Source organism: Crinia signifera, chromosome 2 (assembly GCF_055691185.1).
Source record: "Crinia signifera chromosome 2, ASM5569118v1, whole genome shotgun sequence".
Classification (NCBI taxonomy): domain Eukaryota; kingdom Metazoa; phylum Chordata; class Amphibia; order Anura; family Myobatrachidae; genus Crinia; species Crinia signifera.
The window spans coordinates 75,459,598-75,476,565 of NC_139218.1; the positions used below are offsets into that span (position 1 = coordinate 75,459,598).

The 16,968-nt window shown below is 44.5% G+C and overlaps 1 protein-coding gene across 3 annotated transcripts in view; it reads left to right on the forward strand.

Annotated features, from left to right (window-relative positions):
- CTPS2 (CTP synthase 2) overlaps window positions 1–16,968 on the forward strand; it is a 232,487-nt gene that overhangs the window by 109,928 nt on the left and 105,591 nt on the right. For all 3 annotated transcript variants that reach the window (XM_083172428.1, XM_083172427.1, XM_083172429.1), the window contains 2 exons: window positions 2,836–2,898; window positions 12,718–12,761. In XM_083172428.1, coding sequence (XP_083028554.1) covers window positions 2,836–2,898; window positions 12,718–12,761 — 107 coding nt within the window. The remainder of the gene's footprint in view (window positions 1–2,835; window positions 2,899–12,717; window positions 12,762–16,968) is intronic.

The following is a 16,968-nucleotide window of genomic DNA, read 5'->3' on the forward strand; positions in this document are numbered from 1 at the left end:
ACCTGCAGAGAATAGCAATTACGGCTTATTTTGTCCACACATGATCTATGAGAAGCAGTTTGAACAATTTACTGCCATTTATTACTGAGTTCTTCTTTTGTTGATAATGAACAAAATGTGTTTACAAAGCATAATGGAAACATTGTGCTCCACACAAAACACACTAAAACAACTTCTGAACACAGTATGACACTCATACTAAAAATTACCAATTAAGCATTTGAAATGTATAGTTATTTATATGTATACATTTATTATTTATTAACAATTCTAAGAAACTACAGTATATTCCTAACTATATACTGGCTGTTAGCTGACAGACATAGAGGTGCGAAGCTTTAACTCTATAGGGAAATAGGCAGTGATGCACAGGGATAAGTGCTACCTATTGCATAATGGTCAGCCAGGCTGCAAAGGTTCTTAATTGGGATATACAGTATGATACAGATGGAGCCAGCCTCATTGTTTCCGTCCCTGGCACAACAATCGCCCATTTCCAGCAATGGACGTGCAAGCGTCTGAGACGCTCGCCGTGCCCACGTCCATAATTCACAATGACCCGGTCTAAAGAGTAGACCGGGTCCCTGATTCTGTTTCACTCGCAAAGCACATTTGGTTTGCTAATGGGATGTAACATGTGCAGAGCGAGTTTGATTTGGGTGAGTTATTTTATTTCTGTGCAGGGTAAATACTGACTGCTTTATTTTTACTCTGCAATAGAGATATCAGTTTGAAGTACAAACCCCACCCAAATCGAACTCTCTGCACATGTGACATCTGCCCCACCTGCAGTGAACATGGCTTTGTCCATTAGCAAACTGTGGGCCTGATTCTGGTTCACTTGCAAAAGCAAATTCTCTGTAATGGACAAAACCATGTGCACTGCAGGTGGGGCTGATGTAACATGTTCAGAGAGAGTTAGATTTGGGTAGGGTTTGTACTTCAAACTGAAATCTATATTGCAGTGTAAAAATAAAGCAGCCAGTATTTACCCTGCACAGGAACAAAATAAAACCCAAATCTAAAGGCCCATACACATTAGAAGATTTTCGTTTCCAAAGACTTTGCCAAAATCTTTGATAGATATATATTTTACCAAAGTAGTGCATACACACTGAGCTATTTTCCCCAAAGAGCAAGAGATTTTCAGGAGGCGAAAGATTTTGCTGAAAATCTTTCATATAAAAGGATATTTACATAATGGGAGGGGTTAAAATTCCAAGGGTGGGAGCAGGGGCCATGTTGTTCAGTGCATTTCTTTTCTTGGGGCCTGATTCAGAACTGATTGCTGCGCTGCGTATATTCGGAGCCCAGCGATCAGGTAAATTCCGCCCTGCCCAGGGTAATCCCGCCAATGTGCATAGCTATGATTTTATTTGCAGCCGTATTGCCCATTACTTGTTATACACACCAGTACTCCTTATGCCACACATCGCGATTCCCATTACACATTATGCCACACACATGATGCCCATTAAGCCACATACCATAATGCCAGGGTCTTAATGCTCGATGCCAGGGGCTTAATGCTCGATCCCAGGGCCCTTCATTATCGATCCCAGGGCCCTTCATGCTCAATGCCAGGGGTGGGGGTGAAGTGCTCGTTGCCATGGGGGAGTTTTAAGAGCAGTGAGAGTAGCAGCCCAGTCGAGAGTGAGTATACATTGCTGCCAATATTCATTGGTGCCCAGTGGTGCCAGCAATGTATATATTACTGCATTATATATATATATATATATATATATATACTACATTATAAATATCATTGGTGGCCAGTGGTGCTATTAATATATACATTGCTGGCATGTGCCAGCAATATATATATTCCTGGCTTATGTGTCATTGGTGCCCAGTGGTGCAGTAATATATACATTGCTGGCATGTGCCAGCAATGCATATATCACTGCCTTAAAACAACTTGGTGTTCATTGGTGGTCAGTGGCGTTATCTGCACACAGCAGGAGCAGGGAACACACAAGTCAGCCGGGGGGCGGGGCTTTCTGCTGGGGGGCGGGGCGTCCCGTCGGGCTGTATGTCCGGGTGGGGGTGTGTGTGGAGCAGAGAAGCTTTCACTGTGCAGCCGCAGCGTTGGAGCCGGAGGAGAGGCAGGCAGCGTTGGAGCGGAGAGGGGTGAGTATGAACAGGGGGAGGGAGCGGGCTGTCAGCTGGACTGAAAGACATTCATCTTTCAGCCCGGCTGCTGTACACACTTGGCGATGATGGCTGAAAAACCAGACATCATCGCTAGGTGTGCTGGTAAAACCAGCAGATTGCCCACCTAACTAGCGATGATGCGGGAGCGCGCATCATTGCTAGTCGGCAATCTGTAGGTCATACACACTAGGCGATTTTCGGCTGAAAATCTCTCAAAATGGTTGTTTTGAGCGATTTTCAGATGAAAATCTTCAAGTGTGTATGGACCTTTACTCTCTGCACATGTTATATCAGTCCCACCTGCAGTGCACATGGTTTTGTCCATTACAGAGAATTGGCTTTTGCAAGTGAACCAGAATCAGGCCCAAGTGTGCTTTGCGAGTGAACCTGAATCAGGCACATCCTTTGGATTAGGGCAGAACTAAGGGGAACTTTATTGCATCCTAATTTAGAACTTTTTTATTATTTAATGTAAGATAATACTGTATGTGCCAAGAGACATTATTATCTATCGAGTTTGCTTTATAGATCTGAAAAATGTACATTATTTTATCAAAGTAAAGTAAGCAAGAATATATACAGACAGATAAATATTGAGTTATATTTTTACATACACAGTTGCTCAAACTGTAAAGTTACCTTTTAATTTAAATATGCGTTTTATTTTTGGTTGTGTTTCAGGAGTGTGTTTGGGGATGCAATTGGCAGTGGTGGAGTTTGCAAGGAATTGTTTGAACCAGAAAGGTGAGATAGCATTAGTTCACGTACAGTAGTGCAACAACTCACACATGCTAACTTCAAAGAGCATGGCTCCTGCTAGGAGTGTTACACAGGGGTTTGATGGCTTCAAAATATTCACTGGTTTGATAAGGTGACTGAGAGATCAGTTACTTTAAACATATACATGGCCTTCAGCCAGATCAGCCTTGAATGGTCTTGCAACAGGAGCTGGACAGTATTGTGCCAGAACCCAGGACACAAAAAATGTACCGTATATGCTTGAGTATAATGCCCCTTTCAGACCGCACTTTTAAAACGGTAAATTGCCGTTTTTTTACCGTTTTAAAACGGTAATGTGTGCGGTCTGAAAGGTCCAGTCCCACTTAACCGGTTAGAAAATGCCGTTTTTTCTAACCGGTTAAAATGCAGGGTCCTACCCGTTTCTGAACCGGTATTTTAGCGCAAAAATCGGCTCAGAAACGGTATTTAGGACCCAGCCAATGAGCTGGGTCCTAAATTCAGCACAGTGAATACTTAATGAGCGCTCATTAAGTATTCACAGCACTGGAGCCCCCCCCGCGCGTGTCGACGCCCCCCCGCGCGTGTCGACGGCCCCCCCCGCGTGTCGACCCCCCCGCGCGTGTCGGCGCCCCCCCCCCCGTGTCGACTTACCCCGTGCCGGTATCTCCGTTGTGGTTCCCGGCACTGCAGCTCAGTATGCTCGGAAAGCACTTATGAAAAAAGTGTCTTTCAGAAAATGGCTGCCCCCCATACGGAAGACAGTTTTTTTAAACAGGGTTTCCTATGGGGCAGCCATTTTCTGGAAGACACTTTTTTCATAAGTGCTTTGCGAGCATACTGAGCTGCAGTCCACAACGGAGGTACCGGCACGGGGTAAGTCGACACGGGGGGGGGGGGGGGGGGGGGGGGCGCCGACACGCGGGGTGGGGGGCGTCGACACGCGCGGGGGCGTCGACATGCGCGGGGGGCGTCGACATGCGCGGGGGCGTCGACATGCTCTCGGTCGACACGCGAGGGGGGGGGGGGAGCTGCACGGAGGGGAGGGCTGAAGGCTGCACTGGCTTTGACCCTGTATTTGGAAAGTTTCCAAAAACGGGTCTGCCAGTGTCAAAAAATCGGCACTTAAACGGTAATATACCGTTTAAGTGCTGCGGTGTGAAAGGGGTTTTATCTGGCAGACCCGTTTTTGGAAACGTTTCCAAATACAGGGTCAAAGCCAGTTATGCGGTCTGAAAGCAGCATAAGTCGACCCGAATATAAGCCGAGGCACCTAGTTTTACAACAAAAAACAGGGATAACTTATTGACTCAAGTGGGACCCTCACTCGAGTATAAGCCAAGGGGGCTTCTTCAGCATAAAAATGTTCTGAAATAGTAGGCTTATACTCAAGTATATATGGTAAGTGGAAAGGGTGGGTGACTGCTATGTGGACAAAATGATGCATTTATTTGTTTTTCAGGTAGCAGATATCAGCAGGTTTAGGTTAATAATAATAATGATAGCAATAATGAGATAAAACTAGATTACTGAACTAAAGTGCTGTGCAGTGTAGGTGTTAGGTGTAATCAGTAACGGGAAGTATGCAACTTGGCTGCTGTCATAGTATGGGGTCCTTATTTGCAATGCAATAAAAACTAATAGCATGTAACAATGAAGTACAGCTTTGTTATAGACCATATCAATTTGGGCTCTTCACCAGCATTTCACAGTCCTATTGGGAACCATTTTTAAGTTAAATAATGTTGAGTTCAAACACAGAGCACATAACAGTTGTAAAAATACCTACAGATACAGTCATGCTCCATGGTGGCTCCGATTTCCTGGCATGCGTTGTTGCACCTGCAACTCAATACGGCGGGCTGCAATTGTTTTTCTCCATATAATGCAATCTTAATGGCCGCGGGAGCACTGAAGACGCACTAAGAAGGGCTATATCCGTAGATTGCAAATGTGTCCGCATACAACTAGTCATCTTTTTACTCATAAATTCACCTTAGTCACAATGCAAATATAATGCATCAGATTGTATTTAAATACAACACTTGTATATCTGAGTGCAACTGAGCCTGATTACAGAATTTGGCATAGAAAAAAGTTTCAGTCTCCTGCCAACACTGGGGGATTTTTTGGCATTCAATATACTGCCCACTACTTTTTATCCCAGATAATTTAGTGCTTGTTCAGTACTCTCAATGGAAAGGCCCACTGGTAAGCTACAGTAGCTATGGTTCTCAGATAAACATCTCTGATGACCTTTCACATCACTAGTACAGATGTGTCCACTTGCATCTAGCCTCCTTTCGCGTTAAACAGCCCTTCTTATTGCCATGCCATGTTTTCCAGGAAAACTCAGTTACGCTCCATTTCGTACGCAGATACAGCAGCAGTCACACACAGAATACAGACATGCTGCATATCATTTTAATTAACAGAAGCTGCTTGTGCATAATATTCGCTAAGTTTTTTTTTTTTTTAAAGGCACAAGGCGCTACTGAGTCACACAGCTCACGCGTTATGCACAACGTGACTTGTATTGCATTGGGCATAAGTGTATGTGGACACATCTTTATGCATACATCCATATTGCCAGCTCCTCTCCTTAGTTAAATGTTTTTGCACTATCTACTATCTGTGCCTAATGCAGATGTAGTTGATGCGATTACTGTTGTAATATTTGCCGTCCACAATTGCGAGTATATGCTAGTATTCCCAGAAGCTAAGCTAAGCATAGAGCCGGCCACTGCTGTCTCTTCATTTCCATCCAAGACACACTATTGCTAAAACATCGGTACCATCAGTGTAGATTAAGTCATCACACAGATTTTGAGTGCTGCTGAAGAGGCACAGGTTGTGCTGCTCTTAGATTGCTCTCCAGTAGCTGGCTAGATCACAACTGTTAATTTATACAGGCTCATCTAAACAGCCGACATGCCTGCATTTACCTGACCACTGCCCCTTACCACCCCCAAATGCTGTCTACCTCTCACTCATCTTGCGACTGATTCCTTGCGATCGCTATCACAATTCAATCGCTGTGCTGTGCATTGTGGCTGATGCTTGCGAATTAACAAATAAATTGACCATACTTTAGCCAATTTGCAACCACACCTGAATGAAGCCCACTGTCTTGCACTCAATTTCTCATAGATGTCTTAAAAGGCATCTAAATTTTATAGAGCTTACGGTATATTAGATGGTGTTTGTAATATCATCTAGTGTATGCTCAATATCAATAACGATGTGCGCTCCTACGGATCATTAACAATGTCCTCCGTTGCCCTGCATGTATAGATGATAGAGGACATTGCTAACCAGGGCCATGCTGCAGAATGGCTCTTGCCACCCCGTACCCTCTATGAGCAGTTAGTGACTTGGATGTTAATCTTTAGATTTGTGGCCAGCTTTATCCAAATAACAGTTATAGCAGTGGTATGCAAAAGAACACCCCTGAATGCACAGCACATCAAACCTTGAGGTGGATGGGTTGTAGCCTCTGGTTTCAGGCCGCCACACCGTTCATGGTTTCCAAGTCTCCTCACAGAATCGCAAGCGAAATAATTAGCTCCAGCTGTTATTCTTTTAAAATATGTCTGTAAATAATGAGTACATCTTTGCCCCTGCTAAGTGACCTGGAAAACTGTATAGGTTACTCAAGACCAAGGGCAGTATTTAATCCCTGTTTAGGATTCGCTGCACATTCGCTACTGCTCGCTGCGTTCCGGAGCCTCGCCGGCTCCGGTATTCAACGAGTCAGGGGCTCGCTGCCCCTGACTGGCGAATTTGAGCTCCTGCGGCGGACGCCGCAGAGAGCCTGAGGACGGTGGCAGGCAGGGAGATGGAAGTCTCCCTGCCTGCCCCAGAACGTTTGTGGGGGGGAGGTGGGCTCCCCGGGTGCCAGGCAGCACAGGCTGCCCCCCCGGGGTGCCAGCAGGGGACTGGGTATATTCACTACACCCGATCATGCATATGTAATGATCGGGTGAAGTGAATATATGAATATCTAATGAGCGGCTCGGCTCCGGCCCCCTGCTGGCTGGTCTGTGTAAAAAAAAATATATATATATTTTTTAAATTAAATATATATTCATGTGCTTACAGCACATGAATAAAAATAGCATGCCCCTCCTCAGAATAAAATTCCAGATTTTTTGACACCAATTGTAAAAAACAAAACACTTTATTTTAAAAGTTCACCTTCCACTTCACCATAAAAAGATAGCGATTGCTACTCAGTGAATCATGGCGAAAAAAACCTTGAAATGTATTCGCCATCTGGTCATTGAATAGGGTGATTCACCGTTTTAGTCAGAAATTCGCCTTACAGCACAAAATCGCCATAAAAACCTGGCGAATCAGCCTCATTGAATACCGCCCCAAGTATGAGAATCATGGGCTATAGCAATAGAAGACCACACTTGGTTGCTCTCCATTCTTCTAAGAACAGCTAACTGAGGCTACAGTGGCCACAGTCTCAGACTCACCAACACTGGACAGTTGAAGACTGGAAAATATTATGCCTGGTGGGACAAGTCTTAGCTTCTGCTGCAATGTCCAGATAGATTCATAGATCCATACAGCTTTGGTCAACAGTTCGGGATGCTGGTGGTGGTATAATGCTATGGGGAATCGTTTCTTGACATAGACTCCTTAATAACAATTACTGTAAATGCCAAATTCTACTTGAGCATTGTTGCTGACCATGGTCATCACTTTATGGCCACATCCTTCTTCTAATGGCTTCTTCCAGTACGATAACACACCTTGTCACAAAGCACATGTCATCTCTAGCCTGTTCCATAAAAATGTGGAGGCTCTCATCTATTGGACTGAGAGCCTCAATACAAACTTTTTTTTTATGCAAGTTGTGCTAGATACCTTAGCTCAGTGTTTTTCAACCACTGTGCCGTGGAACACTAGTGTGCCTTGAGCTGTTCTCAAGCGTGCCCCCAGATCTAGAGATACCCAAACCAGTTTACAGCCACCACCAGTTCAGCTGTTATTTACAGGTCTCTTCTTTTCATGAAAAGGGTCAATGTATTTTATTTTTGTTAGATGTGTGGACCAGTGTTTTTTATATGGGGACCAATATTTTTTTTTCTTGGGGTCTGTGTTTTGCCCTGTGGGGATTTCATGGTGTGCCTTGGCATTTTTAAAATCTTATTTAGTGTGCCGCAAGGTAAAAAGGTTGAAAATCACTGCCTTAGCTGCTTAACACTGGTAATAGTAGTAGTAGTAGTAGTACGTTTATTTATAAGGCGCCACAAAGTGTCCGCAGCGCCGTACATAGCAAAAAAAAAAAAAAAATTACAAGGTAACGTACAGGGTGTTTAGAAAGGTAGGGGTATAGCTGGTAGAACTAAAATCAGCATCAGTTCAGAAGTAGGTGTCAAAATAGTCAAGGAGACCGAAGATGAAGTAGAGGAAGGGAAGAACAGGACAGGAGCACAGGTGAGGTAATGAGGTAGGGTGAGTACGTGAGGAAGGAGGGCCCTGCTCATAAGAGTTAACATACTAAAAATAGGTGGGTGGACGAACGAAATACAATAGGATAAGTAGGAACGGAGGGGAACGGAGGCAGGATAGGAGGATCAAAAGAGGTTAGGAGGAGGGATAGGCTAGTCGAAAAAAGTGGGTTTTGAGGGAGCGCTTGAAGGAGGTAAGGGAATCAGATAGCCTGATGGGTGGCGGGAGGTTGTTCCAGTGCAGGGGGGCAGCGCGAGAGAAATCTTGGACACGGGAGTGGGAGGAGGTGATTAGGTGAGAGGTCAGTCGGCGGTCAGCGATGGAGCGAAGAGGACGGGAGGGAGTGTGGATAGAGATCAGTGAAGAGAGGTAGGGAGCTGTGGAGGAGGAGAGAGCCTTGTAGGTGGTGGTGAGGAGTTTAAAGAGAACTCGGAAAGGAATGGGGAGCCAGTGAAGAGATAAACAGAGGGGGGAGGCGGAGGTAGAGCGGCGGGAGAGGAAGATGAGCCTAGCAGCAGCGTTAAGAATGGATTGGAGAGGTGCGAGGCGGGTGAGAGGTAGCCCAGAGAGAAGGATGTTGCAGTAGTCAAGGCGGGAGATGACAAGAGAGTGAATGAGAATTTTGGTCGCGTCAGTGGAGAGGAATGGTCTGATGCGTGAGATGTTGCGTAGGTGAAAGCGGCAAGACTGTGAGAGAGCACGAATGTGGGGGGTGAAAGAGAGGGAGGAGTCAATGATGACACCGAGGCAGCGCGTTTGGTCGGTGGACGTGATCTCGGTTTCACCAATGCTGATGGAGATAGTGGGAGAAGAGGGGATGTTCGGGGGATGGAAGATTAGAAGTTCAGTTTTAGCCATGTTTAGTTTCAGGAAGCGTTGGGTCATCCAGGCTGAGATGGCCGTGAGGCATTCGGAGACCTTGGACAGAAGTGATGGGGATAAGTCGGGGGAGGAGAGATAGATTAGGGTATCATCAGCATAAAGGTGGTAATGAAAACCATAGGAGCTGATGAGGGTGCCCAGAGAGGTGGTGTAGAGGGAGAAGAGGAGAGGGCCAAGGACTGACCCTTGGGGAACACCGACTGGCTGGGGGGTAGTAGGAGAGGAGGAGCTCGGAGTGGAGACGGAGAAGGAGCGATCGGAGAGGTATGAGGTGAACCAGGAGAAGACCGTGCCAGTGATGCCAAAGGAGCGGAGGGTGTTGAGCAGGAGAGGGTGGTCAACAGTGTCAAAGGCAGCCGACAGATCAAGCTGGATGATAATAGAGAAGAGGCCTTTGGATTTAGCCGATAGTAGATCGTTAGTGACTTTGGTCAGGGCAGTTTCAGTGGAATGTAAAGGGCGGAACCCGGATTGGAGGGGGTCTAGAATGGAGTTAGCAGTAAGGTGGCTTAGGAGACGATTATAGGTCAGACGTTCTAGGAGTTTGGAGGCAAAAGGGAGGAGGGAGATGGGCCTGTAGTTGGATGGAGAGTTGGGGTCCAGATTTGTTTTTTTGAGAATTGGGGAGACAAGAGCGTGTTTGAAGGAGGAAGGGAAGATCCCAGAGGATAGGGAAAGATTAAAGAGGTGAGCCAGGTGAGAGCAGACTGATGGACTGAGACGACGGATAATATTGGAGGGGATAGGATCAAGCGGGCAGGTGGAGGGAGAAGCGGATTGAAGGATAGAGTGGACTTCAGCAGCAGTGGTGGGGTAAAATGAGGACAGGGGTTGGAAGGAGGGGAGTGGAGATGTAGGAGGGGAGGAGGGAGAGGGTGAGGTCATGGCAGCAGTGATGGCAGTCCTGAGAGAGGAGATTTTGGTTGAAAAGTAGGTAGCAAAATCAGCGGCTACGATGGAGGACGGAAGAGCTGGAGGAAGGGGGGAGAGCAAGGAGTTGAAGGTGGCGAAGAGCCTGCGGGGATTGGATGATTGGGAAAGGATGAGGGACTTAAAGTAGGATTCCTTGGCCAGAGCAAGGGCAGAGCTGAAGGAGGAAAGAATGAATTTGAAATGGAGATAATCCGCAAGGGAGCGTGATTTCTTCCAGAAGCGCTCAGCAGTGCGAGAGCACTTTTTAAGGAATCGGGTGATAGGTGAGTGCCACGGTTGGGGGTTGGAGCATCGAAGGGGGATAGAGGAGGGAGGGCAGGCAGAGTCCAATGCCGAAGATAGGGTGTCATTATAGAGGGAGGCAGCGAGGTTCGGGCAGGACATGAGGGCGATTGGGGCGAGAAGAGGACACAGCGTGTTTGAGAAGGCAGCAAGATCAAGTGTGTTGACGTTATGCCGTGAGACAATGCGCTTGGGAGGGGGGGTGGGAGAAGGGGAAGCAGTGAGGGAGAAGGAGATGAGGTGATGGTCAGAAAGAGGAAAAGCTGAGAGGTCAGTAAGGGAACAAGAGCGAGAGAAGACGAGATCGAGGGAGTGTCCTTGGATGTGGGTGGGAGAGGTAGTCCACTGAGATAGGCCAAGAGAGGAGCAGAGAGAGAGGAGTTTGGAGGTGCCAGGATCAGCGGGGTTATCCAAGGGGATGTTAAAGTTCCACCAAACTATAAATACAACAAGAAAAGAAAAAGATAACCAGTGTTTTCAGCGCTTGAGGATTGTCAAGAGTTTTAAAATTATTGGAAACTTACGCTCGGATTAAACGAGTGTACAATATGTTTATATACAGTATGTCCTTAGAAGATCTCTTGTTATTCTTATAAGGAACGTTCTCACATATAAACAGCAGTCATAGGTGATTCAAGAAAAAACACTTTAGCAATAATTCTAAAAAAGATAAAAACATGTAGTGCAACACCTACTTATATGTCAGGGAAAATGTATTCATACATTGCACTCACAATTTTTAAAACATATAAAGCTTATCATCACCAGCCGGTGATAAGAAAGGGTCTGCTGCAGGGAGTCTCACCACACAACTCCTGCTGCTCTGTTCAGGCTCCGGAATCTTAGAAGAACCTCAGAGAGGGGAGGCACATAGAATTCTCCGCAGCCTTAAAGATAAAGAATCAATAGTGTTCTCCTGCCACGAGTATAGATAGTTATCCTGTGGGGTTTGACAGCTGCTGAGTGATTTAGAATTAAGCCTTTAGTTTACAACAACCTTAAAAGATGCTGGGAATGGATTCGGAAGAAAACCTTCTAACTCTCCCAATATTTGACAATGGGCCTGATTCAGACCTGACTGCTAATGTGAAAATTTGTATTGGACTGGGAAGAGAATGCCTCCACCCAGACAGAAAGAAGTCGCCCCTTGCTAAATTGTGGGAGACTTGCAAATGGATCGCTAATTGCTATCGACTTGCAAATCCATACACAATTCCTGAACCATCGAACATTTTTTGCCTTCTGTGCAATTGTGAGTAGGTCTGAGGCCTGAGGCTTCCACTAACCTGTGACTGAGACAGGGAGGAAGTGCTCATTGCTGATGTCACAGACCTTCCTCAAAAATTCTTGGGCATGCCTGACACACCCAGAAAACAACAGGTTTCCACCCCCCAAACGCCAGCTTCCTGTCAGTCAAAATGTGAGGGGATTCCGCTTAGGATCCAAACACATTTTCTGTCGCTATTCACCCCCGCGCATGCACGATGCATACGGTACACAAGCGCAGTCGTTCAATAATCTCACAGTTTGCTCATTTTCTAATTACCGTCAGGTCTGAATCAGGCCCAATGTGTGGCGTTTCCTACACAAAAGAGGGTGCTGTGAATCTGAGTGCCTTTAAGATGGGAAGAGACTTCTTTTGTCCCTTTTTTGCATAAGGCAATGGGCCTAATTCAGCATGGATCGGTAATCAAAATTCGCCATGGACTGCAAGCGGAAAGCCACCACCCAGACAGATAAAAATCAGCCACTCGCAAAAGTGTGAATGCATTACAAATAGTGATCCATTCACAAAAAGGGAACCATCTGAGCCTATATAGGGCTTCCACTAATCTGCACAAAAGTCTTTGTCGCCTGTTCACAAACACACCCAGTAAACGCCGTGTTTCCACCCCTAAACATTGGCTTCCTGTCAATCAAACTGCAACTACTCTGCGACTTCTTTGCTTATGTTTGTTAGATGCACAAGTAACCTGGTACACAGTTGTTACACAGTGGGGTTCTTCATGATTGATATTAGATGACCAGCATGACAGCTAGCTGACTACTGGTTCCTGTCTGAAACCACCTGCTTTCCTTGCTTGCTGTGCTCAGTGGGGGCTGTGACCCAATGAGACTAGCTGCAAGGAGTATGTACTGTACTTCTACACACATTCAAAGTGGTCAGCTATTTTTTTCATAGAAGCAAAACATTTTATATTTTATATTATAATACTTTTGAATTCATTGAAAAATGTATCCTATTTTGTTTGCCTTACACAGATGCTAACTCCACAGAATTTGACCTGAACACAAAGAATCCAGTGGTAAGTAATCGACACATGAGATTGATAATGCAGATGTAGTGTAGTATTCACATTTTCACCTTTTGTATGGTAAAGAGGGAAAGCAGTCATTTCAATGTGGACACACACATAAGCACATATACTTATTTGTATTGTTGGATATTATGTTGTCATTGCCTCACAGCACTGAGGTCATGGGTTCAATTCCCACCATGGCCCTAACTGTGCAGAGTTTGTTTATTCTCCCTGTGCTTGCGTGGGTTTCCTCTGGGTACTCCTCCCACATTCCAAAAATATACTGGTATGTGTTTACTTGTGGTGGGGAATGTTGGTTGTAAGCTCCACTGGGGCAGGGACTGATTATAGAATGATTAGAATAAACTCTACTGGGAGCCCCTGCTGCTTATGTGCATACAGTACAGTATGTGGAAGCAGATGCAATTCAAAATACATTGAACGCAAAAGAGATATGTGACTGTAATATCTTACCAGCTGTAAACTTAATTACAAACAGAAAATATAAATTATATGAAATAACATCTGTTATCCCCTTTAGATATCAACATTTTATTTTATTTTCTGCAGTAGCCAAAAAGTAAGGTATCATTGGTGGCTGCTAAAAACAGACATGTGGTGACCATATTGGTGGCATGTGGTAGCTCACAACTGTGTCCCCATATGTAGTTTCACTTTCCCTGGCATCTTAAGCTGGATGCAAGATTGCTGATGAAGGCTGTGACAGAGTGGTGGCGTCAGTGGCCATGCTGCATTTTGTAGAATGGCCCTCACTAGCGATGTCTCCAATGGATGTGTGGAAGCGCGTATTGTGAGTGACATTGGGGGTTATTCAGACCTGATCGCACAGCTGCAAATTTGCATCGTGAACAATAATTGACTGCGCATGCGTACAGATCGTAGCGTGCATGTCCGAGGTTGTCCTGGGAAAAAAAAACAAAGGCGTGCCAAGACATTTGGGGGGAAGTGGTGTGACGTCTGCTACGGACCCAATCCAACGGCTTCCATTGCAGCTGCCAAGTCCTGGGCTGCGCACTGACTGGAATGATTAGATGGTGAGTGGCTTGCAAATGGATTTGTAGCTAATCGCCAACCCAGCTAAGTTTTGCAAGGCGTGCTAAGCATTTCAAAGGCTTGCATGGGGCAGAATTTTACTCTGGTGGGGCAGCAATTGAGAAGAGATGCGATCAGGTCTGATTAACCCCCAGAAAGTATACACATTGAATGATTTTAACATTATCTAATTCCGGACCATCGTTATCTGCAAAGTCATTAGACATATTGTCATTGTTTAGTTGTGACAGCAACTCGAGCAACCTTAGGGTTGTTCAGAGGTCTGATGGTGCGATCAACGTGCATCTGATGGCAAGTCCTTTGTACACAAGCGGTGGACCCGAGAAGCCAGCGGTGGTTGTCTATGTACAAATTACAATGGCTTTGGTATTAGCGTACAGAAACTCAGTGACAATGGGATTTCCGTCCACCTCTTAAGGCCCCTTACATTTGTCTGAGGGATAAGTTGGACCTGATTTATCCTACTACAGCATCAGGAACATCAGATTTTGTCAGACAGGCACATCAGATTTTGTCAGATAAATTGGCCCAATCCATCTGAATTGGGTCAAATGTGACAAAAAAAAGTGTAAGGGGACCTTAGGTCAGGCCCAGAATGTGGGTAGCACACTTTAAGGTACATGGTAATCTAAGATTGGATACACACTATACAATACAGAGGTGTTCTTATTCAGCCTTGCACCATGGCAGACATCTTGCAATTTCCCAGTTTTGAGTGTATGGTCACACCCCAACCTATACAATTTGCATAGCATAACTGCGGGTGTATACAGCCTAAGGCTTGGTGTTGCTGCAATGCATATTCTCATGTGTATGCATTGCAGCAACTCTGAACTAGGGCACAACCAGGGGTAAGTATAAGTAACCATAGAAAATATCTGATGTATTTAATGCTTGGATGGCTGGGGTTAATTGTCAAGGCTTTATTAATGAGGTAACTGGTAAAAACTATTCTGGGCTCTTTATTATATTTATATGCCAGTTTTCTTCTGCTCAAAACACATTATGGGATTTAAGGCCAAAATTACATTCCAGATTCTGGTTCATCTGCTCAAGCGAAATGCAGTTTTCAGCTCACGTTTGCTGAAGCCTGTGGGAAGCTCACAGTTTTGCAGATTATCATTGATGCACAGTTTAAACAGATTTGATAAAATTTGGAATCTCCAGATGTAGTAGTACAAAGCGCTACACAAAAATAATGAGGCAGGCGTTTACTGCACAGTGAGAATCGAGAATGCAGTATATGAAGAGTAAATGGAAAAATGTTGGGTTAAATCAGCCATTTATCTTGTTTTACTCCATTAGCAAATTTTCCCCGACACCCACCCCAATGGGGATCATTTGAATACATACAGGGCAGTTCTCATCTGCAGCCTGGGGCAGTTGAGAGAATGTGTTTAATCAACCAGAGCAGCTATGAAAAGCTCCCTTTGAGAGATCTTTGAGAAAGCCGCTGACACAAGTAAGCGGGGAAACGTGTCAGTAACAAATCCTACTGCTTATTGAAAGGTACTGCCGGCCGGCTTATTGGAGCTCCACCTTTAACTCTGCTGTGTCTCTAAATATTTGGGACCTACACTAAAATTCTTTCTTTGTGAGACTTTGATGCTAACAGCACCTTCTCGATGCCCCTCAGCCGATCTTAAATGGGAATGTGGTAATTATACCAAACGTCTAATCAATAATACTAACACTGGTTTAAATGTATATGACTGTCTTCCATACTAACAATATTGGATTGCCTATTTACCATCATCACTAAACCTACTTTGGGCTTGAGGTTGGAGAAAGTGGATTTATCCTATCTCATATTAAAAGAGGACTTTTTTCTCTTCCTCTGCAGTATATGGGCTATTTTAGCATATTTAATTACTATTCAGGGTAATCCTGATTCTTTATTTTTAATTACCGTTTGCATTTTTATTGTTATTTATAATTGTTTATGTCTGGCATCGGCCGTTACCTATGAAATTGATTATTACATTTTATTACTGTCATTATTATTGTTTCTCTATCTTTGAACATTCTTAATTAATTTAATTAGAGATTGGCTTTATTTTATACCCTGAATCCAAGCGCTTTCTTTTGCTTCGTTGTTGTTGTCTCCATATATGGAGAGATTGTGAAAAGCGATTGTGAACGTGGCACCTAGAAGCGTGGGTATGTAATTTAAAATGACGAATCCAAGCGCTTTCTTTTGCTTCGTTGTTGTTGTCTCCATATATGGAGAGATTGTGAAAAGCGATTGTGAACGTGGCACCTAGAAGCGTGGGTGTGTAATTTAAAATGACTTAGATCCAAATGTGGATGAGCCCCAAAGCAGTTAGTAAGAGCTACTATACGTGCTAAAGTGCTGGGTAATGGTGCTGATGACTCAATGTATATGTTTCTGTCTCTCATTCCCATTTCCCCAAAAAATGTAACAGTGTAATGTGGGCTAGGTGAAATGAGGGAGATTGCTAGACTAATAAGGGAGAGAGGGAGATTGCTGCTATTTCAGGGAGTCTCCTGCAGAATGCAGGAGGGTAGGCAGCTATGATCTCAACAAATGCCTTAGTACTTTTCTACAGCACCCCTTCAGTTCCTGCCACTCATTATACCTAGCCTGTACCAGGCAAGTGTTTAGTAATAATCTATCTTCATGTAAAAGTATTTGGGAGGCCCACTGTTTATAATTGCGCTATTTGAAGATGTAGTTATTGGTAACCATTTTTTCTCCATATAACTTACCATTATATTGTGTATTATGCTCATAATTGCATTTTGCCTGGTTGCCTGCTGCTCTTGTATATATATAGTGATCTGTACAGTATAAGCAAGGACCCTGCTTTTCCCAGTCATTTCCACACAACCTGCAGAATACTTTGGCTCTTTATCATTACACTCAAGTGTAGTTTATCAGAAAAACATCTGAGGGCTGCCACAATCAGTCTGCTGCCTGTCCAGTAGAATCTGAGACGACATCATTCTGATTAAAGGTGATTCTCTGTCACAAGTCTATTGTTTCTATAAAATGCCTTGATTAACTTATGACATTTAATCAGAGCTGCTGATTCGTCCTCTTTTCACGTTAGGTCCCAGGGGCTGCAGGACTCTGGAAGACTGATTCCAGAGCTCAGTTTATAAGCAGCAATTTCAG